Source organism: Parus major, chromosome 17, assembly GCF_001522545.3.
Source record: "Parus major isolate Abel chromosome 17, Parus_major1.1, whole genome shotgun sequence".
Classification (NCBI taxonomy): Eukaryota; Metazoa; Chordata; class Aves; order Passeriformes; family Paridae; genus Parus; species Parus major.
The window spans coordinates 7,747,119-7,768,394 of record NC_031785.1 but is presented as its reverse complement, the minus strand read 5'-3'; the positions used below and the strand labels follow the sequence as shown (position 1 = coordinate 7,768,394).

The 21,276-nt window shown below is 52.0% G+C and overlaps 1 protein-coding gene and 1 long non-coding RNA gene across 2 annotated transcripts in view; one reads left to right on the top strand and one right to left on the bottom strand.

Annotated features, from left to right (window-relative positions):
* Positions 1-601: 601 nt before the first annotated feature.
* The window catches only part of ASTN2 (astrotactin 2), a 252,911-nt gene continuing 232,236 nt past the window's right edge, over positions 602-21,276 (bottom strand). The window contains exons 21-23 of the mRNA XM_015644984.3: positions 8,502-8,602; positions 7,207-7,390; positions 602-1,488 (exon numbers count right to left, since the gene is read on the bottom strand). Of these exons, the coding sequence (XP_015500470.1) occupies positions 1,251-1,488; positions 7,207-7,390; positions 8,502-8,602 (523 nt within the window). The 3' untranslated portion in view covers positions 602-1,250. The remainder of the gene's footprint in view (positions 1,489-7,206; positions 7,391-8,501; positions 8,603-21,276) is intronic.
* LOC107212102 overlaps positions 20,981-21,276 on the top strand; it is a 4,727-nt gene continuing 4,431 nt past the window's right edge. The window contains exon 1 of the long non-coding RNA XR_001524390.2: positions 20,981-21,155. This is a non-coding gene — a long non-coding RNA (uncharacterized LOC107212102). The remainder of the gene's footprint in view (positions 21,156-21,276) is intronic.

Below are 21,276 nucleotides of genomic sequence, written 5' to 3'. Positions count from 1 at the left end.
TTAAAGCATATTTGCTTTGAAACTTACCTCCTGTTTGTTTGATTTGATGTTAAAGGGTTAACTAACCTGAAAAAAACTAAACAAAACTATTTGCTTTGGGCTGACTAAACCGATTCATTCAACCCACACTCTTCTCTCTTCCCTCTCCAGGTTTGTTGTTCTGCTTTAGAAAGGAAAAAGAAACTAAACAAAAAACAATAGCTTTGAGATGATCTGATTTTTGTATTTTTTCTTCTCTCACCCTCTTGCACTTTTTGGTTTGGCTACCAGGCTGAGAAATCCATTACCCACAGGGAGCCCGGGCCAGCCTAACCCACATCTGACAGTAAAAGAAACCAGATTCTCCATGTCTTTTTAGCCCCTGGCTTTCTTCTTGGGCTTTCCCACACGCTTCCAGCTCCCACTGGGACCGGTGGCTACGCTGGGTGTTGAGGAGGGAAGGACCCTGTGCGAAAGGCTGCACTTTTCCCTCCTTTCTATGCATCCATCTCGGGCTCCCTCATCTCAGCCTCATCCCAGGAGCATCACACCCAGCAGTGAATCCCCACGGATGCCCAAGCAGAGGTGGGACGGCGCCAGGAAGGAACACCAGGGAGCCAGCGACCGTGGATTAATCCGAATCTTTAATGCACAGAACAAGCTGCCGGGAGCCTTGCGAACGAAGGCTGCGCACGGAGCCGCCCCGGCCCCTCGCAGCGGTACAAAAGCCCAGCTTGCCTGCAGCATCCCGGGCACCTGCCCTGCCTCCCTGCCCCGGGACCCTCGCTGGCAGCGCGGTGTCACCGGCCACCCGCGCCACCTCCTCCTCGGCCACCACGGCACCGGGGCCCCTCGCCCCGCTGGCAGGGAGGGGATCACCCTGCGCCCAGCAGCTCCCCTCTGCCTGGCCTCCAGTGGGTATCTCCTTCTCCCAGGGTTTTGGAGCGTGTAGTCCAGGAAATTCAGTAAGAAAAGATTAAAAAGGAGAGGCTTTTATGCTGAGTCAAATTAGGTGATTTCTTTTTTTTTTTTTTTTTTCTTTTTTTCACTCTTGAAAAATTAAAAAAAAAAAAAAAAGGAAAAGAAATTAAAGTCCAACTTGCTCATTTCTTGTTTCTCTGCCATCTGTGTGAGAAAGTCCTGTTTGGCCTCGCTGTCCCCTTCCACCCCCTCTGAACATCACCCAAACCCCACCAGCCACTCAGCACATCACGAGTCCTCGACTCCTCGGAGTCCCTTTGCCTCCCACAGCTCCAGGCCCGCTCCTTCCCTCACCGCCCCTTGGACTCCCCGTAGGTGTTGCGCAGCATGGAGACCATCTTCTCCTCGCAGGTGACTTTGGTGTCCTTTAGGATGCTGTACCAGACCATGCCGGGCGGCCGGACCTCCTCGCTGCGGCAGAACAGGTAGGGCATGGTCTCGGTGCGGCTCTGGATGTAGGCACTGCGCAACAGCGTCGAGCAGTGGCTGCTGACCTTCTCCAGCCTCCTCAGGATCAGGTGAGCCTTCCTGGAGGGGACAGAGATGGGGACAGAGCAGTGTGGGTAAGGCACAGGGGAGACCAGAAGTCAGGACTTCTGTGTTCTGCTGCCAGCGCTGTCTTGTGGCAAGAATGGACAAGATCCCCTGCCTAAGACATTGTCTTTCCTGTTCCAAGTGGAGAGAAGCTCTCTTTTTCCCAAAGTTTTGGGTAGATCTAGCATTTCACAGCACCAAGACCTCAGGTTTGACCCACTTGAGCAGCCTGTGTGCCCTGGGGACAGTCTGTCCCAGCTAGATTGTCACCACCACTGTGTGATCCTGGCCAGATCCAGCAATGTGCTGGCCCCACCTGGCACCCTGGTGAGACCCCCAGCACCTTCCTGCCCCTGAGTGATGAGCTCAGCCCTCCCTCTCCTGATTTCCCAAGTCTGCAGGAGGTAAGCAGCCCAAAAGGACTGACACTAGAAGAGGGAGGAAAAAAAGCACAACACATTAAGACAAAACAAAATAAACCCATAAGAAACCAAGAATCCCCTTGTGGGAGTCTGCAAAGTGCTAAATCAAACAAAGGGAGGGAAGAGGGTTTACTTCAGTGGTCTGAAAGTTTCAAGATCACTGATTATTTCCTCTCCCTCTGGTGCCACAGGAAAGCTCTGGATTCAGGAGTCGGGGATTTCACAGTTCCTGCAGGAATGTAAATTCCCGATAATGATATGTCAGGGGCAGCACTGTCAGTCAGCAAGGCATAAACATGGGGATTATTTGATTATGAAAGCTGAGTGGTGTTGCAGCTCAGGCTGTGAGCTCCCAGCCTGGGGGGAGTGTTGGGAGCCTGATGTCCGGGGATGGGACACCAGGGAAGGGCTGGTCAGGGTCACCTCAGCGCCAGAGCAGAGGGCAGAGACAGCAGCAGGAGGTGAGAGGGTGTCCTGACACCCCCAGCCAGCTCAGACCTCTCCCTCTGGAGTGAGAATGTTGGATGAAAGGCTGTAGGAAACCACTGCTCCTCCAGGGCTGCACATGGAAAACTGTCCCACTCCTCCCCAGGGTGATGTGCTCTGGGTCAGCTTTGAGGGCAAAGGAACAAAGGAAGTTGGCTCTTCTTGGACTACACTCCATGCTATCCATTTATGGATTTCATCCACAAAGACACAAGCCAGGCTGGGCAATTTGAGCCTCTTTAGCTCCACACACATCTAACAGTGACATCATGGGCTGTGCCCAGCTCTGACACACCTCTACTCACATTACCTGACCTTCTACAGCATCTGGTGCTCCCACCACACCCCAAGACCAGACACACTGCCAGGAACAGTCCTGTGCTGCTGAATGTGTGCTTCTTGGAGTTACAAATTCATGATGGCATTAGGTGCTTTTGGTGAAGACTGATTGGGTCAAGCTCAGCTCAGCAGGAAACCCAACTCTGTATCGATTGTCTCTATAGGTGCCAAACTTCAACAAATCACAGTCATGCAGCTGGAAGGGACCAAAAGCCATCACCTGTGACATTTCCTGCTGGGAACAACCTGTCTGGGTGAATTTCTTCTGACTCTGTTCCTAGAGTCAGGAGCTGATGATCCTTCCAGTGCTCCCCATCCTCATGGAGCAAGAGCACAATCTTGGAGATTGTTTCTTAACATCTGTACTGGTTTTCCCTTTCAGGGAGCAAGCACAGGACCCACATCACCTCATGGGATGGACTTTTATATCAGCTGACCATGCTCAGGAAGAGATCACTCAGCCAGAGCACCCTCACAGAGAAGAACTCTCATTTCTCTAAGGCCACAACTCCACGATCACCCTGATTTATCATAAAGCAGCTCTACTGCCAGAACAGGGTACTGGTCCCTCCCCAGCCCTTTAGTGCTGGTGTCCATGGACCTGAACGCTGTGCCAGCATGGGGAAGTTGTTTATTCAAAGGCCAAACAAGCAACCCTTGGATTTTCCCCCCTAACTAGTCACTATTCCAGCTCACCACAAGACCACAGCAAGAGGGGAGCAATGAGGAGTGGCCATGACCAGCCCTTGAGGCAATCCCCTGTGGTGGGTTATCAACGGCAGCACAAGGAGTGGATGTCTCAGCTGGCCAGTGTCTGTCTGCTCTGCCCTTCCTCTATTGCCTTCTCACCACTTCCCCTATCCTACCCTCCATGGCTTTCCTCACCCACCTCTCACTTTTCTCCCTCACAACCTGCCTTAGCCTCCGTTTCCCTTGGCCTTCTCTACCTTCCCATTTTCATTACTTGCTCCACTACACTTTAATGATCCCCTGGATATTGCTAGAACTCACCATGTTGCGCTTGCTTCCTGATACATACTCAGACCATTCATCCAGGCAAATATTCCTGTATGTGAGGAGAACTTCAAGGATGGCAAGAAATTCAGGGGTCAATCCCCGCCATCCTGCTGATGCCTGCTGTGCCAGAGGCTGTGATCCTCCTGGAGCTGTCTCCACACACCTGCTGCATCCACAGCTCACTCTGTGCAGCCAATCCCAGGAAAAAACCTGTGTTTAAGGGTGGGATGTGGCACACGATGGGTTGGCCCTGTGAGATACTGAAAACACACTGAATTGTGGTCACAGAGGAGACAGGGTGACGGGGGAGAGGGAATCAGGCCCCTCGCTTTTGATGTCCAGTGCCAAAGCTCCAGTTTTGATGGGTTTCACCGCTTTGAGTCATTTATTTTAGCGGGGTAATGAAGTCATGTGTAAATGTTAGATTTAGCTTTCGGCTGTCAGCTGTTCCCTCTTAAAAAAAATAAGGAGGAAGAGAGACAGAGCGGGTAAGGGGAGGGGTGAGAAAGAGAGAGAGGCTTTCTGGTGAAGACTGGGTAATAAATTACAGGAGCAGTTCTTGGACTGCCAATTTAACACCATAAATCAAGCCCTGGGTATTACCCAAGTGCTCCCTAAGGAGGGCTGTCGGGTCAGAACGACCACCTTTTCAAATACTGGAAATGAAATCTTCCTAAATGCTGACCAACCTCATCCCTGCCAGAAATGGCAATTTATTGCCTTATTAAAGGGCAGGAATTGGGAGGGGACAGCAGGGGAGTGAGAGGGGAGTCACTCTCCTGGCTGCCTGTGGCCGGACCCCAAGCTCTCAGTCCCCAAAGCGATGGAGTGACCCCATTCCCCCTCACCCCACAGCCCAGAGGGGGATGTTCCCATGCTGGTGTGGGTCAGCAGTGCCCTGTCTCCCACCACATGCCCACCACAGGAGCCAGGGGCTGATTCTGGACTGTGCTTAGGTGGTGGATTTAGGAGGTCACAGCACAGTCACAAGTGATGAAGAGGGAGATTTAAAAATAGTGACAGCTCTAAGCAGCCACTTCCCTCTGTGGTGCCTCGTGGTGTGGGGGGAGAGGAAAAGGGAGGGGATGGGTGTCTGCTTCCAAGGGCTCCTGCATGAACCAGTGCTCCACTGCACAGGGGACAGGGCACTGAGGTCCCTGCTGCCAGCCCCAGCAAGGATTTGACCAAGAGTAGGAGCTTCCTGTTCTGCCCAGTGCCAGGGGTGCTTCTGCTGGGATGTGTGTCCCCTCCAGCTGCACAGGGGACAGACAACACTCACCTTGAGGGCTGGTATGGGATGAAAATATATCCAGAGCCAGCCAAGCCTGCCTTAGCTCGGAGGGAGGTACTAAAAGCAGGCAAAGCAGCATGAAGGAGCCATTAAAAAATGATACCTGGGCTGGAAGGAAGGATTAGACTCCTGTCTCTGCAGGGAGAGGGTGCCTGTCTGGCTGCTGTGTTCCTGTATGTGATGGTTTTGTCATAAATTCAGATTTTCCACTCTACTGAGAACTGACCTGGGTCTTTCAGACCCTCATGTGCAAGGACAGTGAGTCCAGGACTTGATGGCCTCTTATCACAGGCTCCCATCAGAACATTGCATTCCCCCTTGTACCAAAAGTCAGCTGCTCTGGAGATGCATTTCATGTCCCTTGGCCAGCCCAGCTGCCTGCCTGGGTGACTGGCTGGAGCAGGGGACAGGTTGTGAGCCCTGAGCTGATGCCATGTACTGACCCCAGTCTTACTGGTAGCCACAAACAGGGGCACGGAAAAAATATTTTAATTATTTATTCTGCCTCCTCCTAAAAGCTATACCCTACTTGCACTGGTCATAAGAATCATCCTGAAAACACAGTAAGAGAAAACAGCAGTGAAATCTCCCCATGGCTGTGTTAGGAAGCATGCTGGCTGCACTGATCCAGAGCTCTAGATGCACAGTAGCATTAAAGTTCACTGATTTAGACAGATTCTTCTGTCTTGTTGGAACAAATTAACTGTGTGACATTCACTCAGTCTGTGAGAGGAATGGGGGGAGCAGGAGAGGGGCTGTTGCTGCTAGAGGAGATGAGCAGGATGAGGCAAGCCAGGTGTTGAGGTGCTGCTGACCAAGGAAAGTCCTGGTTTAGGGCCACCTATGAGCTAAGTTTTTAATGTCTCCTTAATGTAAACGGTCTGGTTGGGACATCTGGCTGTCAGTGTGTCTTCTTGCCAGCAGCTGTTTGCAGTAACCTGTGGCTTTCATGGAAACTGGGCTCACGAGGACCTCAGTGTGATGTATTTATTACACAGAGGCAATCGACTCCCCTCTTGTCGCTCCGTTTTATGAGAGAACATTTACTGTGAAGCCGAGGCTCATCTGATAAACATTTCAAGGTACAAAAATGCATGTCCCCCAGGGAAGGAGAACAGTCTGTCAATTAAAATCCTGTTATGAGATGGCCTCCCTTGGCAAAAAAAGAAAAAAAGAAAAAAGAATCCTTGTTGCCTCCTGCCATGCCAGTGCCTCTGGTTCTGTGCAAGCTCCCTGAGAAGCCAGGCTGGATGGCAGAGGTTTGCTCTTGTCACGAGCCTGGCACTGCCTGCCTTGGCTTTTATGGATTTATCCCCTTGGCTGCAAGTCACGCATTTCTCAAGTACAGGACAGGGCAGAGGAGTGCTGTGAGGAGCTCCCCTGGCTCAGTGAGGACAGCAGACAGCAGCCAAAGTGACCATGGGCTCCAGATGGGTCTTGGAACTGGCAGTTTAAATGTCACCCTGCTGGCCCACAGCTTGATGCAGGTATTGGGTTAGGCAGCATCCTTCAGTGGGTTGGATCTCAAGTAACAGGGGAAATAAAGATGTGTAAGAAGAAGCTGATGGCTCCCAGGGATTCAGAGAAAAAGGAACAGTTGCAAAGGACAAACAAGCCTGCAGTGTCATCAAAGGGAAGGCAGGGGGGAGGATGAGAATGGCTCTGTGCCAGAGGCCAATGAACTACCAAAGAAACCATGGCCAAGGTCCTCTCTGGAGGAGGACAAACCCCAGGCCAGCTTGGATTTATGTCCAGGAGGGTGTAAACAGTTGTGAGCTGTTGTCCTGGTACTAAGGAGAGATCCTCAGCAGGAGGAGAAGGAAAGGGAGGAGGAAAGGGAGAAGAAAAAAAACCTTTCCAGGCCTATATTACACCTTTTGCCCCCCACTCCTCAGTGTTTCCAAGCCCCCAGCTCATTCGAAGCATCACCCATTTGCTTCAGGCTGGGTGATACATTCAGGAAAAGACCAGCCAGCTGCCAGGTGTGCCACCAGCATTCATCCAAGGATTGAGCAGGACCTGGTGGTCCAAGGGGATGCAGGACAGCTTGGTGAACACCAAAAGGAGTCTTCTCTTAGCCACAAAAAGAAGGCAGTGGCCAAGCAGAGGGGTGCTCTGGGCATGGGGCAGGGCAGGACACAGGGAAGGGACAGGTACCTGGGCCCCAGCTCATCCTCACTGCGCCAGACAAAGTCTCCAAACTTCTCGTAGTGGGAGTTGTAGTGGTGCTGGACTCGGAAGAGCATGGAAGCAGAAACCTCCATTAGGGTGTTGTAGGCTGTCTGCTGCTCCTTGCCGCTGGTGTAGCCGTTGTAGAGGTTGTAGATTTTGTCAGCTATCTCTGGAAAGGAGCAGGGTGTGGAATTAATGACCAGCTGGAGGTGCCAACATGGGAAGAGGAGGAGCAGAGCCCTTGGCAGGGCTGGCAGGAGGGGCAGGCAGCTGGTGTGGCTGCCAGTCCCTTGGGGCTGCCTGCAGTGGGTTCAGTGACTGCAGAGCATTCAGTGAGGAGAGGCAAAAAACTGCCAGGACAGCTTTGACAGGACAGGCAGATAGCCTTATCCTCCCAGGAAGGGCAAGCAAGCTCTTCCCAAATTCACCAAACCAAAAACCATGGTGCTAAAGAGTAGGAAGAAATCAACACTTGATGCCAGGATGGCCCTTCAGCCAGAAGTGCAGCAGCTCATCATTGTGAGCATAGGCTGGAGCAGCCCAGATGTGTTAAACAAAAGCATTAACTATCTTCTTTCTGGAGATGAGAAATGCACAAAACTGCATCTCCTTCTTTCTCCTTAGTCACCTGTTTGCTGTTTTTCCATGGGAATGGAATATTTTCATATGCTTTTCTTATTGAACATGGAACTAAACATTAACCAATTTTTTTTTTCTGTATGATATTCCCAATGGAAAGCCAGCAAGAGAGAGAAAAGGTAACATGATGGTCACATAGAGGAATCCTCTTAAATCTGAAAGCAGCCAGGTGCTCTGGTTTGGGTGTGAGGACAAGTGGGATCAGTTTCAAAACTGAACAATGCAAATGTGCAGAAGCAGCTGGGCTTTTATCAACATTTCTGTTTCCAAACTGATCCAGGTGCCCCCAGCACCCCTTCAAACACCCAGAGCCAAAGGTGCCCTGCCAGGGCTGCTTCTCTCAGGTTTGTGAGAAGGGATTGCTCTTTATCCATGGGGTTTGTGTGAGACACACAATACCAGCTCCCACAGCCATGCATGGGAAGGAGTCACCAGCTGCAAGGAGACTTTGCCCCTGGACACTCCTGAAATTTGTCCCCCTTCTCCAGATGAACATCCCTGTGCCCATGGGTGAATTTAAAGGAGTTTTCCCACTGGGAGAGATGGGTCTGGGCAGGTTTGTGGGAGAACAGCAAAGAGAAGAAAATCAAAATTAGCAGGAAATGTCTCCTGGTGCAGAACATGAGGCACTGGACACTGACCTTCTGCCTTGCTGTCGTCTACCAGCGGGCATGCTGTCCTCAGGGTGACTGTGCTCAGCTCTGAGTGTCTCCCTCGTGTATCCACAGCATACAGGGTAAATCTGCAAGGCAGGAAGCAAAAAGAAAACAAGGTTTTCATCCCTCAGTCCCACAACAACAGGCTGTTAAGGGAACTGGACTTCAGAAGAGAAAGGAAATATGTGATCCAGGTACTATCAGTCAGCTTTGGCATCTCAAGGAGATGTGAGATGATCTCTTGGAATAGAGGAGGACCCAGGGATAGGAGTCAGGGCTGAGGAGATGGGTCACTTCATCCCTTTCTGGAACCTGTGGGGCTCCATTTCCTCTTCCCCCATCCCTGGGACTCCTGTGGGGCTGCACCCTGAATCCTCCTGACTGCAGAGAGATGCAAACACCTCATGGTTGCTCTGCCATGCCCTGAACATTATAAAACCGTGGTGTTTGTGAGCTGGGCTCCTCTCTGCCCCTTCTGGGAGCAGGGCAGTAATTCTTGCCATAAGTGGGCTCTGTGCTGACAAGTGACAGCTCACACTCGTCCTGTGAACGGCCCTTGAGTTGTTTGCTCCCTCATTTCCTCACAAGGGTGGGGCTGGAAAAAAGGGTGGGAATGATAATTTCACACTTGAAGCTAATGGAGAGCATCTGACAGTAAAATATGGCTTTTGTGCCCGATGGAGCATTGAATAAACAGGCTGTGGCTGCATGGAACGTCCCGAGATGCTGAGCTCAGAGTCCTGCTCAAAGCATCAAAGCTCCAAGATGAGAATGCTTCTTCACAGCAGGGGTGACAATCTTCTGTCCACTCTCCCAAAGGGCATCAGTTCATATTTGTTCCCTCCGAGCTGGGAATGGCAACTCAAGCTGGCTTTGACAAAGTGCAGGGGCTGGTTTGAACCCCTCAGAGGTCTGAGATGCCTGGTGGTGGGGTACCCAGCCTGAGAAATAACACACCACCCCTCCTTAGCCTAAGGTAAAACTGACCAGCTCTGGCAAGGGAGTGCAAGGAGTATCATAAAAGCAGCTGAAGCTTAAAGGGGATTGAGACCCTGAGTTATGTTTATTTAAGGAATGGTCCTAAGTCCTTAGCATCCTTGGGGGTGAGAGAAGCAATGCCTCCCTCTTCCTCACCCCACACACGAGCACTGCCAGGCCCCTCTCTCCTCCCTGCAGGCCCTGCACATCCCACATGTGCCTGATAAGAACTGACATTTGCACGGTAGCAATTCCCAGCACAGGACATGTTCCCTCTAAGCAATTAGCAACAGCTCCCTAACAATACTTGCTGTCTGAAAGGATGCCAGCAGCCTGCCAAGGAACTCACTTGTGTGCAGGGACAAGTCCCATGTTCACAAAGCTGGGGCACGCAGGGGATGCACTGGCTCGGCTCGCCCGAGGAGATGCTTTTTAATCCTTTTGGCATGGCATCATTTCCCTTAATTTACCAGGAGCATCTCAAGAAGGACATCCACACTGTGCCACCTCACAAGTGCCACACACAGGCTGTTCTCCCTGAGGGACACGCAGAGCAACAGGACAACGCAGAATTCCAAGCAGGAGTCCCACTGCAGGGCTTTACATCCCATCCTGAAGGTGGTCCCTTCCCTCCCCTCAGCAGACAGGAGGTTCAAGGGGAATGAGGAGTTCTCTGCTGGGAGCAGGGAAGGTTTGTGCCTCAGCAGCACCTACAGGGGCACCCAGAGTTGGGCAGGGGGATGCCAGCCCCAGGAGATGAGCAGCTGCAGAGGGAGAACAGGGCAGGGACCCCAACAGTCCTGCTGTCCACCCACGGCAGGGCTCTTCTTGCTCATCAGCAGAAGCACAACAAGAGGGTTTAACATCAGGGCACTGCTGGGAGCTGCTCCCCATCCCCATCCCGGGGTCACCTGCCCAGCCACAGCGGCTGTGCTGCTGTGTTTGCTTTGGGAAAAGCGTGAGCAGAGCTAATGTGTAACCTCTGCTCTGCCTGCAGCGGCTCAGGCTGGCTCCATTAGCTCTGAGGCAATCAGCACCACAGCACTTTCCTTGGAAAACAGAAGACTTTTATCAAAACATAATTGTAACATTCAGCAATTAGTGCCCATTTCACCTATTCCACCGCCAGTGGGGTCAGGAGGATTGGTTGGGTGTTGAAGCACACCCACCCATTTGGGTGATGCTGAAGACCTGTGTGAGACTTTTGACTGCACTTCTCCCCTCTGCCCAGCTCATACAGGAACAAAGTCACTCAGCTGCCAAGAGCAAGAGCATCTCTCTTGGTTTTTGGGTTAAAAAATACATGTCAAAAAACAAGCCCTCATTTCATCTTTTTTTTTGATGATGTAAGGAAAAAAAACCCCAAAAACTAAACCAATGTAAATGAATAAAAACATCAGAATCAAAGTGATTTTGATCTTGATAAAAATTATTTTTTTGAGAATAAACCCAATTGGTTCACCTCACCTGAAGCCAGTCCTCTTTCCAGAACCTTAGAGGAAACTATTTCATGTCCATTCCTTGTGAATGAGATGTTTTGGACTCGGCACTGATCACCCCAGCTGTGGTGGAGGCTGGCAGCCCAGCAGGACACAGCCTCTTCACCTCTCCAGCTCCTTCCAGCCAGTGACCTCAGAAGGTTTTAACATTAATTACAGTCCAAAAGATCACCCTGAAGCACAGCAGCATTAATAGCTCTGTTTTATCGACAGTAAACAGAGACATATGGGGTGAAGCATCGTGCCCCGGAGAGGCTCCGTGACATGAACAGTTTGGAAACTCGGGAGATGATGGTTTCCAATCTCGCTTTCAAACCACTTGACCACCCAGCCTCTGCATCAAAACACTTTTATGGCCAGTTAATGGCACTGTGCAGAGTGCTGAGGTTTAGTTTTGTTCCTTTATTCCCGGAAATGGAGAGTTAAGAGAAGGGAGTGCAAAGAGCTGTGTGTCTGTGCAAAGCCAGCATTCACATCTTGCTGGAAACCTTCAGCAGACACAGGCAAGGAGCAGCCTAGGACCCAATGGGACATCAACAGGTGGCCAGTGAGAGGGGAGACCACTCCTGCGTGGGAGGGATGGGGATGTGACTTTAAGCTGAAGGAGGATAGGTTTGGGAAAGGTATTAGGAGGACATTCATTACAATAAGGGTGGTGAGGTTACCAAAAGAGATTGTGGACTCCACATCTTGATGACCAGGTTGGACAGAGCTTGGAACAACCTGGGATAGTGCAAAGTGTCCCTGCCCATGGCAGAGGGTTCAATGAGATGAGCTTTAAGGTCCCTTCTAACCCAAACCATTCCATGATTCTGCATCCACAAGACAAATCAGGGGAAAATTGAAGTGATCACTCTGAGGGAGGGAGCTAAGCCGAGGACAAGGTGGGGTTTTGCAGCACTCCATGGACATCCTCCTGCCCCACTTAAATCTATTACAGCGTTGTTGGCCAAGGACCAAGCCAGGCACCATCCCCACTGGTGAGGCCAGAGCTGCACATGAATAGGCCAACGCTGATAATTTGTAAATAAATGAGGCCAAAGAGCGGTTCTGAGCACTTTGCCCAAGGCAGAGATCTCTGGGCTGAAGTCAAAGCCAGAAACTAGAAGGTCTCAGACCTACAGTCACTGTGACAACCTGGAATGCCATATGGTAGCTACGATCTGGCAAAAGCTCCTTTATAACCTGGAGGTGTTTTGTTTAGTGATAAACTTTCCTCACGACACCTCCTCATCTTCTCCCAAAGAAGCTCCAGGTTCCCCGCTACTGTCTCACAGCTGATCCTCTTTTCCACCCATGACTTCAGTAAAATCCTATATCCAGACTTGTATTTCTAGAAATATCAGAATATATTTTACCTGAAGAGGTTTCAAAGATGTCCAAACATATGCTCTTGGCAGGGATCAGCCCTCCATGCCTGGAAATGCTGCCACCTCTGCAGCAAATCACAGCATACAAAGTCCTTTAAAGTAAAGCTGGTTATGTGTTTACCTCTAAATTCAAACCTGTTGGGACCTGAAGGAACTTTCAGGGAGAGATAGAAACCAATCAAGATTTGGCCTCATGAAATGTCAATACCTTCCTTGTAGATTCCCCACACAATGCTGGCTGAAGGCTGGGTTTTATCACTAGGCTCAAGATGCTTCTTGGGGGAGGAAGAGAAAGCAAGAGGGGGATCTTAATGCTTTGCTTCCTGGAACCCAATAACTGTTGAGATTGTCCATTGCATTTCAAGAGATTTAAAACCCAGAAAAGAATGTTTCTATCCCAAAATACAAATTTATAAAGGCACAAAGCTCTTAAGACTGAGAACAAAAGCTCAAAACATGTTACTTATTTATAGACAGCATATTTTTTTAACTCCCTCTGATGATGCTCATGACGTTTGAGTGCTTTACTCATGATCCTTATTTGCGGGAAGCGAGATAAGGACTTCTGAGTCTGACCTTCCTTAGCTCTGCTGCTGATTTCTTTATATCCTCCAGAGATACCACAGGCATTTCTGGTGTGCCTTGTCTGCTCTTCCTGAGCCCTTTGGGCTGCTGCAGCTGCTCCGTGAGATGCTGTACCACAAGGGGCTGCCTGGGCTGCAGAGAAAGGCTCTGATAAGGAGCTCAATTAGCACTCAGCAGATGCCAAAGCCCCACGCTAATTAAGCGTGTGTCTACTGGGAGCTGGCTGCATCCAGCAGCAATGGCTGTGTGGCCAACCCAGGCTCTGAGAGGAGCTTGTGTGAATGAAGGACAGGGCAGAGGTGCTGCTCCAGAGCCCAGTGCCACACAAAAACAAGGCCTCAAGCTTTCCAAAGTGGTGCAACCACAAGATGCTCCTGCCAGTGGGGCTTGGCTTGAGCTTGGCTGATCTGCCAGGCTTGGTGCACGAGACTCTTGCTGTTAACTCCAGCGGCTCGGTGCAGGTGACCCTGGCTGGTGTCCCACGCACAGCGCGATGGATTCTCCCTCTCCTGGCAGCGTGGCCACCACCACCCGTCATGTTGAGCCTGAAAACACAAATCCTGACTTGGCTGAGGTGTTACATGCACGTCCTGCCATCACTCCCTGCTTGGTCACAGCTTGTCCGTGCCTCCTGCACAGCCCAGGCTGGCGGGGCTCGCACGCACCCAGCCCCACGCTGCCGAGGCTGCTCCAGCGTGCTGACACAAACACATCACACATCACACCCTGCCTTGCCAGCCCTTCTCGCTTCCTGTTCCAGTTGAAAAACAATGCCGAGGCCTCCCTTTAAAAGCCCTCAGTGGAGCAGCTCTTGGCACTCCACGCTTCCCTGCTGCCCGGTGATCTCAGCTGGGCACGAGGGATGGGGCCGGGCTCGGGCTGTGCCAGGATGTGCAGAGCGGAGCTGCCAGGACGGTGCCCCCAAACACACGTGGGTGTGAACACACCCATCAGACCCCGCACCGTGCACGTCCTCATGCTCAAGGGACACAAACAAACTGTTCTCTCCCGTTCCTGCAGGCTGGGAGTGTCCTCAGCTCCCAGACACCAAGGTGGGGGGCTCGCCAGAGGGAGGCCAGGAGGCTTGAGGTGGGGAGTGTGTTTCCTTGTCCTCATACCCACAGGTGAACAGCATTAGAACTTCATCCCAGCATCTCCTGGAGCTAAAATATCCATAAATTACACACAGAGTTTCCCTCTAAGACCCTTCTCGAGCAGTGTGGGAGCCCAGGGGTGCTGTGGGGTGGACAGAGCTGTGGGTGTTTCATCCAGGAGCCACCCACCCACTCCTCCTCCCTGCTGTGGGCTTGTACATCCCCTGCAGAGCCTCCCAGCCACTTCCATTGAGGAACACGGAGTGGGGCTTGCCTGCCAGCAGCTGCCTGGGCAGCCATGGAAAGGGGTGTGTGTGTTTAGTGCAAGCATTCCCAATTCAGAAACTGTTAGAATTTAAAAAGAAATCAAATTAAATAAAAAGCAGCCGGTCCACACAAGCCACAGGAATGCAGCAGAGCTTAGTGATGACTCTGTGATTTGAGAAAATTCAGAGAGGTAAATGAGAGCAACACCCCCCAGTCTCTGCAGCAAATGCTGAGCAGACAATTAGCAGGAGGTGGTTTTGGGAAGGAGAGGATTTCTTGGTCTATTTGTTGGGCTTGCTCATGCCATCCCCATGTCCATGGTGCCAGGGGAGGGCTGGTGTCCTGGCAGGGGACTGACCATGCTGCACCCCTGCCAAAGGCCCTGCTGGAGGCTTGGGATTTGGGTAAATCTTTACAGGGCAGTGGTCACCTTTGTGCCATCTCCCTGGGGCTGGCACTGCCACAAGTGTCTTCTGTTGTTCGTTATCTTTGGTTCCAGCTCTGCTTTTTCACAGCAAGGAAACAGTGGATGATACAATCTTGAAAAGAATCCCATCTTTTAGAAAGCTCTCCTCGCTCTTCTACCAACCAAGAAAAGCACCTTTTATTACTGAGCTGCTTTTAACCATCTGTGACAACTGACCTGCTCCCATCAGCGTGATGCAGGAACAGGTCAGCAGCAACTGGTGCCACACTGGAGTATCAAAGCCTTGCCATTACACCAATACCTGGGGCTGTCAGTAAACTGTTCTCACAATTCACACTTCTTTTTTTCCAGCACAGCAAATGCTGCAAGACTAATCGTTATCCTTCAACAGATGCCCTCCAATAAAACCAGACCACAGTTGTCAGATGTACCTGCCAGGACATGCCTCAGGTGTCTGATGCCTTTAAGTGGATAAAACAGTGCCCATCAAATACAGGAGGAAGGCTCAGGCTGCTCTGCACAGTCAGAAGCTATTTGATCAGGGAGACCTTGGGAAAAGGGCAGAGGAGACTCGATTTCTGAGACAGTGAGGGTAGGTGGAGCTGCTGTGGGGCTGGGGACAGGCTTGCACAGCCTGGGGTCCTTCTTTGCTTTGGGTTAACCCTGGGAAAGTCACTCAGGGTTATCCACGCTGCAAGGTTGCCTGAATTGCAGCAGATGCCATGGCCACGCTCACAAACAGTGACTGGAGAGCATGGCACTTCTCACAGGGAGGAGGGCAGCGCCAGTGAATGTGGGACAGTGTCACTTTGGTGTCACAGCATCCCACACCGTGCTGCCCCAGGTCTCCTGGGCTTGCCCTCTGAGCTGTGAGGCCACAAAGAGCCAAAACCTGGAGTAGGCAGGCTTGGGTGCTGGTCCCCTCAACCCCTCAGCAGGATCTGCCCTGCACCTGAGCCAAGCTATGATGCAGATTTGCTCAGCTCTCCCTCCTTTGAGCACTTCATCAACCTTCTTTTGTTTCAGATCTTTGTTAAACAAGATTCAAACAAAGGGTGGAGAGGAAAAGAAAGAAACAAATTAATTAATTAAAAATCCTGACCACTCCTTGCTACTGCCTGGATCTATTGTCTCCCTGACAAAGAAATGTCTGGCAGGGCATTCACCTTCCCAGCCTCAACCGTGCATCTCAATTTTCCCTCAAAACCCTGTCAATAACCCACCAGAGTAGTGATTCCCATCACTGCCATGGCTGTGAAAGAAGGCCTTGATACACAGGCCACCTTCTGTTCCCAGGATCCCTGCTCCTGAATGATAGCTGTGTTGGACGGCCAAGATTCCCCCGGAGCCCCTCTGCCAGCAGACACCTTGTGAGCAGCAGTGCCAAGACTGCCTTAGGTGAAAAAGTATTTCACTGGAAAAGAGGGGAAAATGCCAGACAGGCCATGGCTTCATCCAGAAGGTGCAGCAAGGTCACTGCCAGCCTCCTGGCTGCTGCATCCCCAGAGTTTCTTCATCACCACCCTGGGGCTGAGAGCTCCAGCAGTGCCACTGTCCCTCCTTGCCTTTTTCTCTGCCTTGTGATCCCCTCCTTTGTCCCCCCGATCCTTGCCAGCTGTTGCAAGAAGCAGATAATGCCTCCCTCATCCCTCCCTCTCAGAGTACATCCTTTCAGGAGCAGCTTTACCCCACTGAAGAAGGAAGAGCAGAGCAATCTTCTCTGGAGAGCAGCTTGGAGCTTCTGATGGAGACGGGATGTGGATGAGAGAGCAGCTCCTTGGCGTGGCAGCAGGACAACACACCCAAAACAGCCACCCTGACACGAGATAACATTAACACAGCTGATGCTGCAACATTGGGGCTTTAGCTCCTAGGCACTCTCTGAGGAGCAAGGAGGATTTAATTAGCTTGGAGATGCCCCAGCAGAACTCTACAGTGTCCCATGGCGATGGTTCCCAGCTGTGAAGGCAGAACGATGGCAGAAAAAGCAGGATCACCATGGAATTACCAGTTTTGGAGAGGACGGATAGAGGGTGTTTGAGGTCTGTATTTCTTGGCAGTCATCATGTCCTTGCTTTCATCCTGCTGGCTGTGAGGATGAAGATTTGCAGATGTGCTTCTAAAGGCAACGCAGTAAGAACTGGCCCAGCTATTCACAATCCTCCTGGTCTGTCTCAGGGCTTGAGGCAAGGTGCTCCCCCCACTGCCTGGAAAGGCCACAGAAGGTCCCATGCTAGCCAGAATGTGAATTGTAACATCCTTTGGTGGAGTGAAGAACCAGAAGGAGGTGATAATAAGCCACTGAAGGCTGGTGCTTTTGTCTCCAGTGAAGCAACAGCAGCTCATTACAGTCTGTGAAGTGCCAGAGTCCCTGTTCTGCTGGGATGCCCAACAAAGCCCTTGGACAGAGGTCAGATGAGTTGCCTCTGACTCCCTGTGATGCTGGAACAATTCCTACTGTGCCACAGCTCCGGTTGGTGCCCAAGGCTGCAGCTGAGGGGCTGGTCCTGCTCGGCCTACAGAGCATCAGTGGGAGCTGGTGATGGGTGGAGCTGTCTTTGGAGCAGCAAAGGAGGGCTTTCCTCAGGCTCTGCATCCCACATGTCCCTGAGGCCCTGCCACAGCCTCACCAGGGCACTGCAAAGCACATCAATCCCTCCAGCTCCTCAGGGCAGGGTGTTCCCTGGCAGCTCCTGCATCCTCTTCCTCCTGTGCCATATCTGCTGCTGTCCCCATCAGTTTGGGACACCCCAACCCTGCTCCCCCAGCCACAGACACCCCACAGCCCCCAGGCCCAGCTCTGCCAAGGCTGGCACTTCGAGGGTAAGTTTTGCTTTCAGGGGAGGTTTTGCTTGTCTTTGCACTGATCTGTGGGTGGATTTCAGCCTCATCTCAGCATTAATCCTGTGTGCCAGGTGGGTTATGCCAAGAGTGGCACATGCCTTTAGTGCCTTCCTTGGGCCACTCGTGGGATGGCTGCCATCCTCCTCCCTGAAGAGACAGCAGTGCTCGGGTGGCTGTGGCTGCAGGGGATGAGCAGGAGAGCGGGAATAAATATTCAAGAGGAGAGAGAGAATCTTCCTTCCTCCAGATGTGCCAAGGAGAAAGGAGAGAGGAGCAAAGCCCTGGACCCCTGCAGGGAGCTCCACAATGGGAATGTTCACAGCTAACCATCCCTGCTGCTCAACCTACCAACACTCTGCAGAGCTTGGCCATCACTGGCCCTGGGGACATGGGCGAGAGGAAGGTTGTGACCCCTGGCAAATTGGGAAATCTTTGCCCCTCCCAACCTCATAGTCCCTCTAAACAAGAACCAGACACTCCACAGCTTGCTACCCCTGGAGATCCCCTTGGTAGGGCTTGTTCTCATTCTCCTGGGGGCTTGGCTTCCATCTGGACTGCTGGTTGAAATCCAGCCTGGGCTGGTAGTGACTTCAAAAGGCAGTGTCATCTGAGGAGCAGTGGGTGGTCCACGGCAAGGGAGTCGATGGCTGACTGTTCTTATAAAAGGCACCGCAGTAGGGCCCCCTGCTTTCAGAAGAAAGGCAAGGGCTGCGCTGACCGCAGGGAGCAGAGCTTGTCCTCGGCCCCAGGGACAGCCACCTTAGCCAGCTGCCACAGGGAGGTGGCTGTGCACCCCTGAGGGCAGAGCTCTAGATCTGCCACTGCAGAGAGATCAAGATCAAGAGCTGGTTTGTCCCCAGCACCCCTGGCCAGCCCTGGCTTCACCTTCCAGAGGCAGCCGTGCAAAACAAAGCCCAGCAATAATGCACACACAGGAGAGGGGACCCTCTGAGCATCCCAGGCAGGATCCCAATAAGACAAATCCCAGCTGGGCTCTGGGAGCTCAAGGGAAGCCAACGGGGCCCTGCAATGGCCTCAGTGCTGGCATGGAGTGGTGGCAGGCAGGGATGCTGTGTGCCAGCCAGAAGGATGCCAGTGCTCACTGTCCCTGTGCCCCAAAGTCCCCAAATACAGGGGCACAGGGCAAGGAACTGGCAGTGGGCAGGAGATTCTCACAGCTCCAGCAGGCACACAGGGAGGGTGGAGGGCAGGATGGAGCGGGGGGGAAGGGGGCCTGAAACAAATAATAAAAACAAAATCCCAGTAAGCATGTTAGAATTCGTTTGAAGTGCAGAGGAGCTTTCAGGCAGGGTATGCACATCTCCCAGCCCGCCGTGATTTACACATTCCTTGCAAGCAAAGGAATCTTCCCTGATTTGAAGTAAAACAGATGTTTTGGGGTTTTCTTTCCCCCCTCCCCACCCTCTTTTAATAATTTCTTTATTGAAATGATGGCTACACAGCCAACCAACCAAGAGCCAGAGCCCTGCTACCCCAGAAGCCAGGACTGGAGTCAGGTCCTGTGCCACGGGAGAGCCTCTTGTCATTGCAGTGACTGCACTTGGGAGCTTCCAGAGGTGTGGAGCCAGCCCTGCCCCCCTGTAAATGCTTCTCCAGAGGTATCACTCCCTGCAGGTTTCTTCCCTTGTTTTTCACTCTGCAGGGAAGCGTTGCAACTCCCTGCAGCTTTTCCTCCTCTGCACCTACAGCTGATTCTCCATCCCTGCTCCAGCAGCCCAGCTCCAGGAGACCTTCTAACCTCTACCACCAGTCCAGGAGATGTGTTTGATGGTGGGACTTGCCCTTGTCCCCACACCACAGTGTCACACCTCACCCCAGCTGTGCTCTGTCCCAGCAGTGTGGATTGGGAAGGACAGCCTGGTCCAGGACTGGCAGCAGCAGCGCTGCTCACACACCCCAAGTGAGACAACCCAGCACAAGGAATGGTGTTGGGCAGGCTGGAGCTGGGATATCTGTTGATTTCAGCACTATGTGATCACAGTCGGGTTACTTTGCCTCTATTTTTGTCACAAGTTTTCCACCCAGGAAAATGATTTGGGGAAGGAGTATCCATTTCCCAGAGGGATGAAGAGTACAGTGGGGCTTCTGAGTGCTGGTTGATGCTGCAGACTAGCAGTACAGCCATGCCCTTGAGTTTACACTCAGAACAATAACTCATGGCCAGTAGCAAATCCATCCAGCTGCCCCATCTTTCTTTTCTTTCTCTTTATTTTTTTTCCTTCTAAACCCTGTTGTACTTTCTCAGTACTTCGTTGGTGGCAGGGTGGGAAGGTTTTTTGTAACACATTCACGTACCAGTGGGACTCACTCCCATTCCCGTCTGGTACAAGAGATTGCACAAGAGAGAGAAACAAATGGGGATGAGGAAATGCGTGTTTATGAGAGGCAGCGCTGTCATCGTGAGCAAGGGACCCCCCGCAGGAGAGCCGGCCTGGGAGCCAGTGGATTTCCATTCTCTCCCAACACTCCATTCATGCCTTGTTTCATACCTCCCTGGAGGCCCCAAGACTGGCCGGGGTCCCACGGCCCCGCGCGGGACTCCCACCCCCCTTGTGCCGCCTTCTGTGATATTTCTTGTTGGGTGGAAAGAGGGAGATGTTGTTGTCTCATAAAAATAATGAGTTGAGAAAGAGCAGCAGCTTTTGCTGTTGCATGCACCCCTTGTTTTCCTCCTGCAGCAGAGAAGGGTCTTCCCTCCCGCATCACCTCTCCTTTGTCACGCTCCTTGTGCTCCCCTGCAGCCCATCCTGGCAGGGCTCCTCCCAAACATCCACCACGGAGTCTCTCATGGACCTTCCTGCTCGTGCTGTGGTTGCTGCCATGAGCCTTCTCCTGACCTGATCAGGATCCCTCCCTCTAATCCAAACCACATTGCTGCCTGATACGATACAGTCACCGGTAAATAACCTTGACTGCAGTGGTCTGGAAGAGCCAGGGATCCTGTATCACTGCTATTAATGATTTAGGATTGTGCATCATTTGCAGATGACACAGGGAGGGTGTCTCACCCCTGCTCCCCATCCAGGCACCTCCTCCAGGACAGTGCCTGCCCCCCCCTCACTTCAGGTGGCTCTAAGCGAAAGCCACCGTGGTCACAATCCCTCCTGCCTGACGCTGGTGTGCACACAAGGAATGGGAATGGCTGATTCCTGCACTTCCCTGTGTGCTGCAGAGCTCCCAGCAATGGGGCTGGGGTCCCCCCACAAACAGGTGGGGTATTAATAAAACCAAAAGTAATCGCCCAGGCACGCATACTACAATCCACTAGGGTCCCTCTCCCGTCTGCTCCTGCAGGCCCCCTGCCTCCCCCTGCTTTCTCCACACACCTCAATTTCATTATCTCTGATCTGGAGCTGCCCATTACATGCTTTTTGCCAACATAAATATTTAATCCCGGTGCATTGCACGGAAAGGCCCTTGTGGAGTTAATCCTTCAACTCATGTTTCCACTTGGAAAACAATTTCGCTTGTGGCAGGGCAGCAGGTACGAGGCAGGGACAGAGCTGAGAGCTGGAGGTGGCCTGGAAGAGCTCAGGAGCTGTGTGTGGGGTGATGTAGGTGGCCTCAATGCTGTGGGGTGGGCTTCATTCCATGGGCTTCATTCAGTGGGCTGGGCTTCATTCTGTGGGCTTCATTCTGTGGGGTGGGCTTCATTCTGTGGGCTTCATTCTGTGG